The sequence below is a fragment of the Castanea sativa genome, chromosome 4, assembly GCF_040712315.1.
Source record: "Castanea sativa cultivar Marrone di Chiusa Pesio chromosome 4, ASM4071231v1".
Taxonomy (NCBI): Eukaryota; Viridiplantae; Streptophyta; class Magnoliopsida; order Fagales; family Fagaceae; genus Castanea; species Castanea sativa.
In genome coordinates, this window is record NC_134016.1 from 41803418 (window position 1) to 41819200 (window position 15783).

At 31.5% G+C, this 15783-nt stretch overlaps 1 protein-coding gene across 1 annotated transcript; it reads left to right on the plus strand.

Annotated features, from left to right (window-relative positions):
- Positions 1–7355: 7355 nt before the first annotated feature.
- LOC142632927 (bidirectional sugar transporter SWEET5) lies at positions 7356–12376 on the plus strand. The gene is made up of 6 exons (XM_075807238.1): positions 7356–7398; positions 8101–8137; positions 8235–8451; positions 9070–9231; positions 11676–11795; positions 12260–12376. The coding sequence occupies exons 1-6, from the start codon at positions 7356–7358 to the stop codon at positions 12374–12376; spliced, it is 696 nt and encodes a 231-aa protein (XP_075663353.1).
- The last annotated feature ends 3407 nt before the right edge of the window (positions 12377–15783 follow it).

Consider the following 15783-nt stretch of genomic DNA (forward strand, 5'->3'; position numbering starts at 1 on the left):
GAGGTTTGAGAATTTTTGCTTTTATCTGCTAATTTTAATTATGTTTTGTTGAGAAAGAAAGAGAGAATAATTGATTTTTTAGCTTTTGTGTGTAGAAGACTAAGTTCTACACTCTAAAACTCCCATAGAGAGAACCAAATCGTTAGTTACACATTAGTGAAGAAAAAAATAATTCCTCTTTTTTTTTTTTAAGAGTGATTTCCGTCTTGTTGTCTGCTTTATGTCATTTTGTATAGAAACATGGTGCTGATATGTAAATATTTTAGACATGCCTCTGTCCAAAAAGGAAAGGGAGGAACCTATAGAAACTCAAAATGCCTAGTGGTGTTTATCTGGAGAATCTGCAGCAATGCATTAATGGTGAAAGCTAGGAAGATGCTCTCTGAAGGCCTGTGTACCCGTTGTTATGACAAGGAGGAGACAATACATAGAACACTTGTTTTAGCGTTGCAATGTGGCTACAGCAGTACGGCTTGATTGTGTATTAACATTAAGGACACAGACACAGTATATCATACCAGGATCTATCAAAAGCAGGAAATTTCTATGGCTTGAAACTGAGTAATTTGACAAGAAGAGTACAGAACCTTCTCTGAGGTGATGGTCACTAGCTTGTGGGTATTTTGGATAGACAGAAACAATGGATTTGCAGGCATTGATGTTAATGGTTTATCAATTTATAATTTTGCATCCAAGTCTGAATCTATATGCAAGTTGGCACAGAGAAGCGGGGTTGGTAGGAAAGGACAGTGAGTAGCCAAAAACAATTCAAATCCAAATATGAACATATTAAGCAGCAAACCCATATGTGCACCAAGCAAATCAAGCGCAAAAGCAAGGTTGGAGCTAAACAATCTTACAAATAAAGATATACACCCAACGAAACCACACGATGCACATCAACCGATACAAGAAGTAAACACAATACATAACTGAACAAGCAGCAAAATCAAAATCCACAAACAGTACAGTACAGTACAGTATAGCAATTGGAAATTGTCCATAAAAAAATAAAAATTGAGGTATATTGTCACCTGTTCAGAGGAGGAGGAGATGAAAAGGGCAGTAGGAGTACTGGGAGGAGGCGGAAGAAGAAAGGTTGAAAAATGGGTTTGGAATGAAATCTTTAATGGGTTTTTCCTAGAAAAAAGCTGTTGGAATCCTCGTAACGAGCACTAACAATACCGTTGGAATCCTCGTTACGAGCACTAATCGGGGGCCGCATGGATGTCAGTGATTGTGACTACGTAAATTGAAAACTTAAAAATAAAAATAAAATAAAAAATAAAGATAAAATTTAAGGAGAGCTGAAATGGGAAAGTGAAATTGCAAATTTTTAATTCTTATGTAAAGGATAATAATTTGAATTTATTAACATTTGTTCAGATTTTTTTATATTTTTTTAAAACAATAAAATTATAGTTGCTTTGAAGATGTGAATTAGTGAAAAAATATTTTATTTTGTATGTAATTTTTTAATTCAAGTTAAATATGTCTCTCCTTCAACTTAAAAGTATTGAGATAGAGTACAAATGATGAATAGTAATAAAAAAATACAAATTATAAATAATAATAAAAATAAATTAAATAATAAAATAAACTCCGTTTATATTATAAATAAATACCTGTGCTCTCATTTACAGAAAATAGGTCCCACACGCTGTATGTGCCAGAAAAACCATTTTCCCTGTATGCGTCAATCTTACACGCTGTATGTACCAACTGTAGCCCTCCAACCTACACACCCAGTTTGACATCGTAAAGTCACCAGCAACCAACCATGACCATCTCTGCCACCCAAAGACCGCTGGTTCCAACCTCAACCCCATACCAACTACTTCGCCATTCCGATCTATTTAGATCCAAACCCAAAGTGCAACACCACCACCACCACCACCATCAGAAGCTGATCCCTAGCTTTGCTGCATCGTCTCAATTGCAAACCAAATCCACCGCAACCTTCGTCGAAGCCCCAAAGAGAGCCCGCAATCCCACCGATGGTCGCGATCTGGCACAGCACCACCAAGCCCATCGACCCGTGCTCGCAGAAGATGATCCTAGCTAATTGACCCATCATAAAAACAAAACCTAGACCCGACCAAAAACAAAACAAAAAAAAACCAACTCAGTTTTTTTGCCTAACCCAGACCCAGACCCAGCCCAAAACCATCTACCAGTCCAGCCGGCCGGTGGTGGCCGATGTGAGAGGCTGGATTCGAGAAGCTTTGGAAACTGTTTAGGGCTTTTTGGCTGAGGAGTTAGAGCCGGGTTAAAGTAGGTTTTATGAGTGCCAGGGTTGGGTTTACTTTACATGCTTTTGGTCACGGGCTATTTTTGGTATTTTATATTTATTCTGTTAAATTTAGGAATATTTTCTCATAAAAATTGGTTTAAAGATGCAAGTATTGGCTTACGAGATAATTTTAAATTATAAAAAAAAACAGTATTAAATAAATTTTAAATAGTTCAATTAACAAATGTGAAAGCAGTTTTTTTTTTGAAAGGATGTGAAAGCAGTTTTTTAAGTTGACTTCTTGGATGTTTTTTTCTCTTTCCCTTCTTCGGATCCTTAAATCTTTTTTTTTTTTTTTTTTTTTGGGGATCCTTAACTCTTAGTGTACGCAACATATTTATTTTAATGCTCTTATGGTACATTGCCCTGACCCTTTCAAACCCATCTTCTCTCCTTCCTACACATATTCAATAATATGTTATAGAAAGTAACTCTAAAATTATACTACACAAATTTTATAAAAATAAAATTATCATATTTTATTTTAAGGTAAACTATGTCTTTGGTCCGTATCTTTTATATCATATATTTTAATTTGGTCTCTAATCTTTCAATTGTGTCAATTTAGTCTCTAATCTTTCAGTACCATGTTAATTTAGTTTATGTCATTATTTCTTATATATAAATTGCTAACGTGGCAAATGACCAAAATAAAAAATTAGTTTATTGTTACATTAACGGAACCTTTTTTTTTTTTTTGTTAGACACGTCAGCAATTTTCATCTAAAAGATAACGGTAAGGACTAAATTAACATAATACTTAAAAATTATGGACTAAATTGACACAATTGAAATGTTAAGAACTAAATTGAAATATGATGTAAGAGATAAAGACTAAATACTTAGTTCACCCTATTTTTGTAAATAGAGAAATTACATAATTTTTTTTTTCAATTCTTAGATAACATAAAATGACTAAAGAAATTTGATTAAAAATTTGAAAAAATAAGCGTAATTGAAGCATTTTTCTATTGTTTCTTTTACATAATTTTTAAAAAAATCCTTTTGTCAGTAAAGTTAGATTAAAAAAAAAAAACAAACAAACAGAGACATGATAATTCAATAGTTATAACGAGGAGAGGAAATTTGAGCCCCAAATATCACGGACACATTAGAAGGTGTCAACCAGTTAAGTTACAAGGTTTTTAACATTTTTTTTTTTTTGAGAAAATTAACAATTTTATATAACTAAATTAATACTTCATTAACATTTATTACCTTTGATCATTTCAAATTATCCTTATTGACTTTCCTTGTAGATCATGAATTTTACATCATACTTTTTTTTTTTTTTTTTGAAAAACAAACACACAAAAGGGAGAATGAAAGAGGTTATATCATACTGTTTAAAGGTAGGTTAGACTAATGTAATTTGAGGCTTAAGATGACATAGAAGGCAATTTTTATATTTAAATACCAATTAAATAGTATTTATTTAACTTTATATATATTATAATTTTTATTTAAAATAATTATTTTTACTTTTTGAGACGTAATTACTAATTGTTTTTTTTTAAGTTTAGGTTTTACTAACATATACTTTATTGATAACATAAAAAATCCATTTAATATTTTCATGACCATCCATTTTAAGTAAGATTTCATCAATTTTAATTTTTTTTTTTTTAAATTGCAAAAACAACTGCAAGAAGTATTTATTAGAACCACGATCCGAGGGAACCAGGAAGGTTCAAATATCTCCCATCGATAGTGAGTCTTAGAATGGGAGCTCAACAAACAATGTTTATTACCTTAATGTGAATGATTTAAAATGTAATTACCTCTTGATTATTATGGGCTAAATCAAGAAGAAAAAAACATCTTATTGCAAATAGAACTTATGATTACATTGTCCTCATAAAAATGAGAAAATTAAAATCACATAATTCTTTTCTCAGTAACAGACTAAAGAAAAGTTATATCACTTTGATTCCAACTTACAATCTAAAAAACAAAAATTAGATGAAAATGTATATCTAGAACTCTTGATTTAAACTCAAAGATTATTTCTCAAAAAAACAAAAAAGATCTAAACTCAAAGACCAAGTTACTGGACAGATCTAAACCCATCTCATAGAATTAATGGACAGATTTAATTTTCATCATACAATCAAGCAATAATGTCATACCAAACTTAATTAAAGTACAAAAATAGCAAAAAATGATAAGGAAAATTGCACTTAAATACAGACTGGCAATCATTGAATTGTTAATTATTCTACAAAACTACAAGCAATCAATTAACTATTTACATAACCACCACTTACTCTCGACATGATAGTCACTTTACAAGTACAAGTTCTTATAAAGTAAGAGGGTAAAGATCAAGGTTCAAGTTTTTAGAAAAGAACTTCACACATATATATATTTAGATGAGGCTAAATTGAGATTTCTATCTCAAATAAAAATATTTAATTCTCTACACATACTTTAATCACATGATTTGTTAAATTATTTAAAAGTCACATGGCTATTAGATAAGTCTTATAACATCAAATACACACGAAAAATCATTTAAATCATTGCATAAGAGAATGGAGGATTTTTTTTTCTCTAAACTGATTAGAGAAAAATTAAGTTCTTTATGAAAAGAAAAGCTTATTTGATCAAAGCAAATGAATATCAAAATATTGGACCTTTGGGGGCATTGTAGCAACTAAAGGCTCGGTTAAGATTGCAGTGAATATGTTCATATTTCTTATGACTATGTTTGCGGAACAAAGTGAAATTGGTGATGAGAGTTACACTCAAGAATGGAGCCAGGACTTAGGCGGTTTTATTATTAGCTGCATGCAGTGGCTTCAGCTTTCAGCTCTACTACTTAGTTGACAAAGGTTTTTTTCTTTTTCTTTTTTTTTTTTTTATGTGTGTGTAGAGTATGTCTTTTGTTGGTAAGGATAAAATTATTTTGTTTAAAGTTTTTTAAAGGGCTAAGTTGTTTGTTTTTTGTAAAATTGGTTGATTAGTCTCAATTTTTTTTTTATATATAGCTTGGATGTCGCCTATCGATAATTTTTGTCGTTGAGCTAATATTTTGGGCTTGTATTTTTTTTTTTTATAGACTTTAAAAGGAGAAAAATACTAGGTCTACAAATTTTTTTACAAATTGTTGTTGTGATTAGTTGTTATTAGTAAGTAAAAAAGTAATATAAGTGGTGAACTCAGATGCAAACCAGTAAGAATTTGCCACCTCAATAATCTGTAAAAATATTATAAAAAATTATGTTGCTGTAGCATTTCTCTTATAATGATCAATAAGGGGGACAAAATGTAATTTTATTGAATGAAGTTGCAAAAATTAGTACCTAAATATATAATTATATAATTATATTATTTTAAAAAAAAATTAGGGGGGGGTCATTGCCCCCCCCCCTAGTCCATGAATGGCCCCGTCCATGGTTACACTTTAGACCTCAGTTTATGTTTTATGTTAATTTTAAACTAACTATCAAATTAAGCCCAATTATTAATGAAATTAGTCAATTAACACATTCATGGCTACATAATCAAAACAGAAAATCCCAAACAATCAATCACACCCATAAGAACATTAGAAGTGTTCATGGAGAGAAAAAACCCCAAAACCAAGTAGAAAACTATCTGGGTACTATAGCACCAAATGATCCATAAACAAGAATTGTTGCAGTACAAGTCACTTACAAAATCCTCCAATCTAAGTAATGACTATAGACTTGAGTCTTCTGCTCCAACTAGCAATTGATTCCTTGAATCTTTTCTTCTTGTTAATTATCAGAAATGAGAATAACAATCACAATATCAAGTCTCCTTGGCCACTTCAAGGCCTCTTGGAGATTTTGGAATTGTTCAAATGATTCCCAAACACCAAACAACAACAATTGGATAAGGATAAGGTAAAGAGACCTAATGGGCTTTAGCACTAGGGTTTTAGGTTGCTCTCTAGCTCTTCAATATGGGAATTTGGTGGATAAGGAGAAGGTAAAGAGACCAAACAGGATTTAGCACTAGGGTTTTAGGTTGCTCTCTAGCTCTTCAATATGGGAATTTGGTGTAAAATTTTGTGACAAATGAGGGTTATATAGAGAAGTTTATAAATAGGAACTACAAAGGATGGGATTTTTCTTAGGTTTGCAATTTTCACTCAAGCCAATAAGAGGCAAGAGAGGCAAAATTGTTGTCTGAATAGATTTTCAAATGAAGAACTCACCAAAATACATGTAAATTTGGCATGAACTATGCCAACACACTAAGGTTGTAACAATCTCTCCCTTTGGCATAAATTTGAGTTGGAAAAATGGTAACAACTCACTCACACCTAATCTAAGCTTATGAAGAAACTCAATATCTTCAACTTGTTTTTGAAACACTCACACAAAACACACCTAATCTAATGCATGGGAAATAGATAGATAATATAATTCACATAACATAATCACTTAGCTCAAAACTAAATCAAACAAGTTATGATTAGTATACAATAAAAGTAATGGCAGTCATGGTGCTAATGAAAATGATTTCTACCAATTGGAATATGTCATCGCAACAAATTGTGAAGAAATTATGAAATTTGTTGTATATATAACTGTGGTTAGAAACCACACTCAACAACATGATCACCAATCCTGGCGTGGACAAGTGGTTCACCACATAAGTATAGTTCATCTATAACCAAGATTAATGTAGTTAGTAGAGTACCTTATGAATTAATTCAAGGACAAATCGGAAACAAAGGATCAAGTTACATGCGTACAAATAGAGTGGTTGATAATTCAAGCATGAACACACAGTGACACAGCCTCTGTCACATTTTTTTTATTGGCTCCCTAACTAGTTACGACTTTACAGTGAGTAGCATTCGACATTTGCGTCTGGCCAAGTTTTTGTTGGAATAAGAAAAAAAAACGTGGCATTTTGTGTCTCACATACAGTTATAATCATCCGAGTTATGTTGCTATATAATGAACTTAGGAAGATATTCTTTGGTTTTGGAAAATTATCAAATGCGCAAAATCCATATTTTTATTTCTATTTTCTTTATTTTCTTCTTCTTGTCATCCTTATCTCTTGTCTGGACATTGCAACTATGATTAACACTGAAACAAGTAGAACCATTGTGGGCATCATTGGTTAGTACCTTAAAACTTCACCATATATATGTATATACAAAAATTTAATGTTCATGTTCTCAAGAACCTTTTTTATTTCATTTTTATCGGGGAACTTTTCATCTTGTGTCATTTAATTTCCCCCAAGAATACTGAGGTTTTGTTCTTATATTCCATTACCAATTTTTCATTTGTTTCATTGCCATTAGACATTTATGATCACATATACAATGAATAGTAGGTAAATTGTAACGCACTATTGTTGAGAGCAAGGAAAGAGTGCATGATCACATTCTATTTGCACTCTTTCTAGCTTTTCCTTCCAACTACAAACTCACCTTTAAATTTGTCATATTTAATCTAAATCTTCAAATTGATTCAGCTCAAGTGAAGATCATTTTTCTTCTACTTTTATATAACCTCATAAAAAAAATTCCATAATAACTTTACAAATGGTCCTTTTTGAATTAGTACTAAGACTCATTAGCGGATTTCAATCTCTATTCTTCTATGCTTTATTCTCAAGGCAAGATGTTATCGTATCATTTATATCAATAATTCATAATTTATACATGACTGTTATAATCGGCCACATTATTGGTTATTACTTCTTAGTATTGATAGGGTATACTTCCTGTTTGTTCAAGGAATTCATTCATTCTTCTAAAAAGAATATAAACAACATCATTATTTTGACCATCTTTCCATCTTTTCTCTTTGCAGGAAATGTCATCTCTTTTGCCTTATATATCTCTCCCATGTAATCTCTCTCTCTCTCTCTCTCTCTCTCTCTCTCTCTCTCAGTGATTGTTCCATGTACTTACTAATAGTCTTAGTACATAATGGATAAATTGCAGCCCAACATTTATCAAAATACACAAGGCAAGAGCAGTGGAAAGCTTTAAGCCTGATCCTTATGTAACAGCAGTACTCAGTTGCGCAATGTGGTGTTTCTATGGAATGCCCTTCGTCCATCCAGATAGCCTTCTTGTCATTACAATCAATGGCTTTGGGTTCATAATCGAAATCATCTATATCACCATCTTCTTCTTCTACTCTCCCTGGTCAAAGCGTGTAAGTAAAAATAAATAAATAAATGTCATATATACTCTAAGCATTCAAAACTAGGTTTATGTGCTCAGCATTTTTGAAGTTGCCATGTGATGTGTATATGGTTTTCTCCATGTAAGCTATCTCATATACTATACTATATATGTAATCGAGGTTTGTTGCATGTGATTCATTATCTAAGAGACACAGTTTACTTACAAAATTAGTTGTAACCTAAAATTACAACTTTACTCAATATTATTAATATTACTACATATTACGAAAATTTAACAATTGGATTGCATGTTCTTTACACTCTTAATACATATGTCAAATTTTATGTTAATCGGATATTATTTACTATATAATTTATAAGATTATATTTTATGTAATATTTTAAACTACAAAAACTTGCAATTTAAACAATTTATCGATGATGTAACTATTAATTTTTAATTTTCTAGAAATTTTGCAAGCATGGAGGATATAAGAAGATAATGTAATCCAATGATTGATTTATCAAAATTCAAATCCAATAAAAAGCTATTGAGTAAGGTTGTAGACTTAGGCCACAACCAATTTTGTAGCTAAATTTTGTCCTTATCTAAACACATTTTTATTTTGTTATACTTGCAATTTCAGCGGAAGATCATCATCGCACTTGTGATTGAAACCATCTTCTTTGTCCTCGTAGTTGTTCTTTCCTTGAAACTTTTCCATACAACAAAAGATAGATCCACCATTGTCGGGGTATTGAGCATTATCCTCAATATATTAATGTATGCTTCACCCCTAACTGTCATGGTATGTATATTGTTCCCTCAATTGCAAAACTTCAGTATAGGTATTTATATGTTGTTTTTTATTTTCAGTTAAACTCAACTATGTGGTTGAATTGCATTGTATATATTGTATTTGTTCAATTTTAGACCCCTGTAAACTAGATTGTTTAACCTAATTAATTAACCAAGTGAATACTTAGGTTTATTATTCAAATCTAGGTCAAAATAAAAACAATCCTATCATGTAAAATAGCGGAAGATAAAAAATACAATGATATGATAACCCAAGAAAACCAAACCGGTAACAAGCCTGGAGATGGTTTAACCTAACTATCCTCAAGGTAAAAAACAAATCCACTGTGAAAGAATTGAAGTTTGTACAATAGAACTTAGACCACTAACATTATATTGCTACCTCGAGTAGAAAACTTACTACCACGACCCCATGATAGCTCCGAGTCCACGGACTACTTCTTTATTAGGCATTTGCAGCTAGGGGTGTGCACGATTTGATCGGCTCGGTTTTTTCTCAAATTTGTTACCGAACCGATAGGGGTCGGTTTTCTCATAATTAGAATCGATACACACTGCTTGGAGTTAGTTTTCTAACTTATAGTGGTGCGGTGTTTTGCAGTCAGTTTGGTCGGCTTGTTCAGTTTGAAATATTAAAAAAATTATATCAATACACAACCTGTTTAATATTTCAAACAAAATGTCCAATTGACAAACTTTTCACATAAACCGGTTTACACATTAATACAAAAACATGTTCACACATTAATACATCAACCTGTTCACACTTCACACATAAACTTGCTTACACATTAATACATCAACCTTTACAACTAATTTATTCTAAAACAAATAAACAAAAGCCAATGCCTAATAGCCTAATTGATAGTACGATAGTACCACAGGTCCACAATAGTTCTGCTCTACAGCGTCTATTTACTCAAAATCCCTAAGTCAAAAACCATAAAAATAAAAATACAAAAATGCTGAAAATATACTAGGCAATATTGGAAACAAGCTAGATTAGTGGACTTAGAGAATAGAGAGAGAGAGAGAGAGAAAATGGATAGTGTACTATGAAACATTGAAACTTACTGGCGGTCTTGTGGTGGACTGGCAAGAGAGTGAGCATTACTGCACTGAGCAGCTTCGGTACTATAGCAATTGAGAGGTGAGAGAGATTTCTGAGATCAGAAGTTGGAAAAGAAGTATTTATATGGTTCCTTAATATTTGTAACCATAGTCTTTTAGTTCCATGACGTCGTTTGCCTTTTTTCTTTTTCTTTTTTAACAGCCCAGTGAAACGGTGCTGTTTCACTTAGTTATAGGGGTAAAAACATAATTTAAATATATCAAAATATTAAAGAATATATATATATATATATATATATATATATATATATATATAACAGATTGGTTCGGTTTGGATTTGGTTTTTGGAAATCAATTTCGACTGCATCACCGCACCGGCATCATAAAGATCCATGACCTCCACTCGCTGACCTCGGCTCTTACAGTCGGCCCTAAGCGCGGTGCGGTTTTTCGGCTTTGGTCGGCCCCAGCAGTTGCAATGGCTATTTGCATACCCCTATTTGCAACACAAGCACCCACACTTGTGATAAAAAAACACAAACTATCATGTTTGTAACTCCAAGACCACCCTTGAAGGTTTAAATCATCAGCATCTTTAATGACTAGAGAAGGCAGCAACTTCTACAATACCGGATCTTGAGATTCTTTAAGGAATAACACTGGTAGAAGATATTAGAGAGCTTTTTGGATGCAAAATCCTAGTTACAAAAGAGGCACAAGATGCACTCTAATCTCTCTGAAAAGTCTTATAAACATGTGCTTAGAATTTCCTTTATATACCAGAAGTAGATCTGAAATCCTAATCCTTAATGGGCTTGAACTGCTGTTTAGGCTAACTTAAAATTCTGCAGATACGTGTTTCCATCGGTCGAGCCTATTCTTCGATCAATCGAACCAGACAGTTTCTGAACTCTTCTTTCTGTGGCTTGTATATTCTTGAATCTTGACTTTTTTCACCTTGAACATTGTCTAATAATACTTATAAACTCTAAGATCTATATCTAGACAAGTTTGTGTTCACGATTTGCCAATTGTTCTAAACTTTTATAACCTAACAATATTAATTACTTGGTACAATTATATGGTTGAATTATATTAGTAAACTTAAGATACAAAAACTAACAAAATCATATATATGGGTTTTAGTTAGTTCAAGTAGTAAAATTTCTAATGGTTGAATAATAGATTTGGGATTCAATCCCCACCTACACTAAAAACTGATTGATGTCTTAGTCTGATAAATTATTATCATAAGCAGACATCTAAAATTTACTCATAAATATTTGTACTTTAATTATTGGTAATTATATTTGGTATTTGTTGATGAAAATTAGCAACTTTTTTTTTTTCTTCTTTTGGCAGGGTAGGGTAATTAGAACAAAGAGTGTGAAGTACATGCCATTCTTTATCTCACTCGCCTACTTCTGCAATGGAGTAATTTGGGTGATCTATGCGATCCTCAAATTCGATGTCTTCATCTTGGTAACTCCATAGACTAAGTATGCGTTTAAGATTACGTATTTCTTGGTTTATTTAGTTATAAAAAATATTACTGCATTATTGAATTTAATCTAGTGTGGTACAGTGTTTATTACTTATCCAAAAAAAAAAAAGTAGTGGTGTTTTAGTAATGGAACATCACATTCTTTTGCCATAATCCGTAGAATTTAGAGAATATGAGGGTAAAAAAAAAAAAAACTAATATGTTTTGTTTTAATAAGATGGATTTTTGTTTTTTCTAAATGTAATTTTCTATTTTTAAACTACATGTTTACAAAACTAATACGTTTTCTTGGTGAATATTTCCAATTATAATGAAAGGCTTTATGTACTATCAATTGCTAAGGAGATTTCAAATGCTTTGAGCCTTTGAGCACCATTAGCATACAATTAAAACTAACTTCTTTTCTTTCTTTCTTTTTTTTCCAAATTTATATTTTTGCTAGGTTCCCAATAGTTGTGGAGCGGTTCTAGGTTTGATGCAGCTCATTTTATATGCAAGCTACTACAAGTCGATCCAGTGGGACCCAACACTACGTGAGCTTCAATTGGGAAATACATAAACCATAACACTGCTAATTCTTGTTAAACTTTTGGACCTGCACTCACTTTTTTTCGTGTGCATGGATGTGATTTTACACTCCTTCAAATCAGAGAAAAAGATCCACACCAAATATATATATATATATATATATATATATATATATATATATATATATGATGGGTCTTTGACAGGGGCAGAGCCAAGGGAGGACAAGAGGGGGGCAAGTGCCCCCGACCTCCCCAAAAACTCCTACATATTGTACTTATAAGGCTCCGGTTAATAACCTCCATAATAGGAAATTTTTTTTGAAAAATTGAAAAAGTTGTAAAATTAGTTAATTACTTTTACATTTTTCTATAAAAAAAATTCCTAAAATGGTTTACTAACATATGCCCTTAAGACATACATTAGTAAAACCCTAATTATAAAGCATTTTGCCCTCTGACAAAATTTTTCTATCTCAACTTTGCCCCTAGCATAAATAAGAAGACTTCTCTACTTCTAAATGAAAGCAATCTAATGTCCAACAGTACGTATAAGTACATAGCACATTTTCGTCTTTTTCCAATGAAAACAAAGTTCAATGGCCCCACATAAGACTAAAAGTATTGTCATGTTTTGCAAAATTTTAAAGTACTCACAAGTTCATGAACCAAAGTATAGTTTGATAAGGATAAGAACAAGATCAAAATCACATGGACTTGAATGAACGTAGGAAAATTAATTAAACCTTAACCAAATTAATCCTAATCTATTTTAATAAAAATTGGTTGTTTTGAAATTAAATAAACTAAGCAAAGACATAAAATAAAGCAGTAAAGAGATTAAACAATCTAGAGAAAGGAATTAAGGTTTCGGAATCCGCTTTATTAATTCATATTAGAATATATTCATGATCATTAATTTTTCCCAACCCACTACATGATAATATAAAAATCAATCTTGCTATTATGGAAAATATAATCATTAAAACTTATGTTTAAAAATCTAAAGCATATTCTTCTTCGCTTCCAAGGTATAAAATTAAATCATCAATTGTATCCATTGATAAACAAATCACAATAGATATCCAACTTTAAAATCAAACAATCATAATCCAAGGATTCAATTAATTAAGTTAAATCCTAAATCATGAGAAAAATATGATTGAAATCATATCTAGAATCCTATCTTAGTCAATTGATGTAAAACAAGAATAATTTAAATCATTAAAAAACAACTACTGTGGGAAAAATTAAATCATATAAATAATACTGATAATTCTTAACCTCAATTATAAATTTAACTACTTATAGTAATTGAAATAAAATACAAAAATAAAATACTAAACATTAAACTAGACAAGTAAATAAAATTAACTATCATGGACAAAAACTAAGGTAGCCGTGGCTCTATACATTCAGCCCTAGCCGTCCTTCTTAAACAAACTAACCTAAAGCATTATATAAGAGAAGTCACTCCTAATACAATTCGGACTAGCCTTCTTAACATTGCTTTGATTTGCTCATTTATAATCCATCACATGCGGCTGACCTAAAGCCTTATCAATAAAATCCCAACGTGGCCCATTGCAACTCCCAAGTATGTGTTTTGGTGAAGAAATCAAGTGGCCCAAGTCAAGCCCATCTGTACATCAACCACGAAAACAAAGCCTTTAATTTTCTTCACCACGTCAGATTAACATTAGTCCCACTCTTCTTATTTTTCTTTTTCTTTCCATCACTCCTTGTTGGACTTGCCCAGCCTGCTTTTATTCTTTTCTTTTATCTTTGCTTACTTCACTTCATGCTTGGGCTGGATCTCTCAAATGGGCTTCACCCAATTGATCATTACTCTGCCTCAAATAAAGCCTATTAGCATGTTAATCCTTTATCACCTGATGAGACAAAAATAATAGATAATCAGTCGATAGTCACGAAATAACATGAAATTAATGCTAAATATGCATATATAAGAGTACCTTATTGTCTATATTTCATGCACATCATCCTTTAATTTGACAGGTTTTCAAAGTATTAACAGTAAATAATGAATTTACACAATTTTTTTCACAACAAATTTCACAATTGTCAGAGCAATACTATACAATAAATATAGTATTTCTCGTAATAAATTTCACAACTATTAAACATTCAATTTCCATTTAGGCTCACCACTTACGCTACTTTATTGCTTGCCAGTTTGTTAAAACTGCAGGGCATACTACAGGGCAGAGTGGCATGAGACAAGCTGCAAGTCTGCTAAGTGATGTGGCAGTTGCTGAGACAAAGTGCACAAGCCAAGACACAAACGTGCTAGGATGTGCAGCACTTGCTGATGAGCAATGCAGGGATCAAGCCACACAGCAAGCATCAAAGACTGACTTGATTAGCATTGAGGTTTTGGAAGTAATTGAAGCAATGCCACATCATGATTTGTTCACTCAACAGCACTGAAGACTTAGATTCCGTAATTTTAGGAGGTTGTTAGTTTTGGTTGCCACGTGTACATTCTAGAAGATTCAGTAACTGATTGTAACTGTTTTTGGCGCCATTCCCTCTGTTTGATAGTTGTTCACTGTGTATATAAAACAGGGCAAGATGTATTATTTAATTAATTTTCATTCTTGTAATCTTTTCTTCAATCAATGAAATTCTCTCAGTTTATTTAGATTTCTCTCAGTTTTTTTCACAGTTATATAATTCCTAGTGTCAACTTGTGATAATACCAACTTTCCTCTTGGTGGTTTCTAGTTATCATTATTTTTTATTGATAAAAATGACCTACTTATATTCATATATAGCACTAAAACCTAGCATCTACTCTTTTTCTTATTTTTATAGTTTTTAATTTTTTTTTTCAATCTGATTTTTGATGTAATCCAAATTTTAACAGCTTAAAAGAATAGAGAAAAAATGTTGAATTCAACATTATTTTTTGATAATATTCAAGGCAACGAGGATACAAAATTGCTAGTATATTGTTATACTCTTAACACTTACAATAATTTATTTTAAGAAATCAAATTGATTACTTAAACTCTATTTATTTATATTAATCTCTAAATTACATTAATATATATATATATATTTGTGCATTTATTTTGCTATTAATATCAATTAATTTTTTTAGATGAATTTTTCTTTCAATTTCCCCTCCCCCCCCAAAAAAAGAATTTTTAACTCCACCGCTAGTCTCTGATCTCGGTAGCATATGATATAATAGTACATGTCAAAGCTTGCAATTTATCATTAACAAAAACCCTAATCTCGAATTCATCATCTTGATTAAAAAGAAACATAAAAAATTGGATTTTCTTTAAAGATTTGATACCTGTAATTAATAGGATTAGATTTTTTTGGGGGGGGGGGGGGGGGTTGAAACTACCCATTGTTTTTATTTTTGAAAATATCATGTTGTAAAAGATGAATGAATGATGTAAACATA

Coding starts and splice junctions, on each gene's coding strand:
- LOC142632927 (XM_075807238.1), top strand. CDS start 7,356: ATGATTAACACTGAAACAAGTAGAACCATTGTGGGCATCATTG. Junction 9,232..11,675: donor CTTCACCCCTAACTGTCATG/GTATGTATATTG, acceptor TTCTTTTGGCAG/GGTAGGGTAATTAGAACAAA. Junction 11,796..12,259: donor AATTCGATGTCTTCATCTTG/GTAACTCCATAG, acceptor TATTTTTGCTAG/GTTCCCAATAGTTGTGGAGC.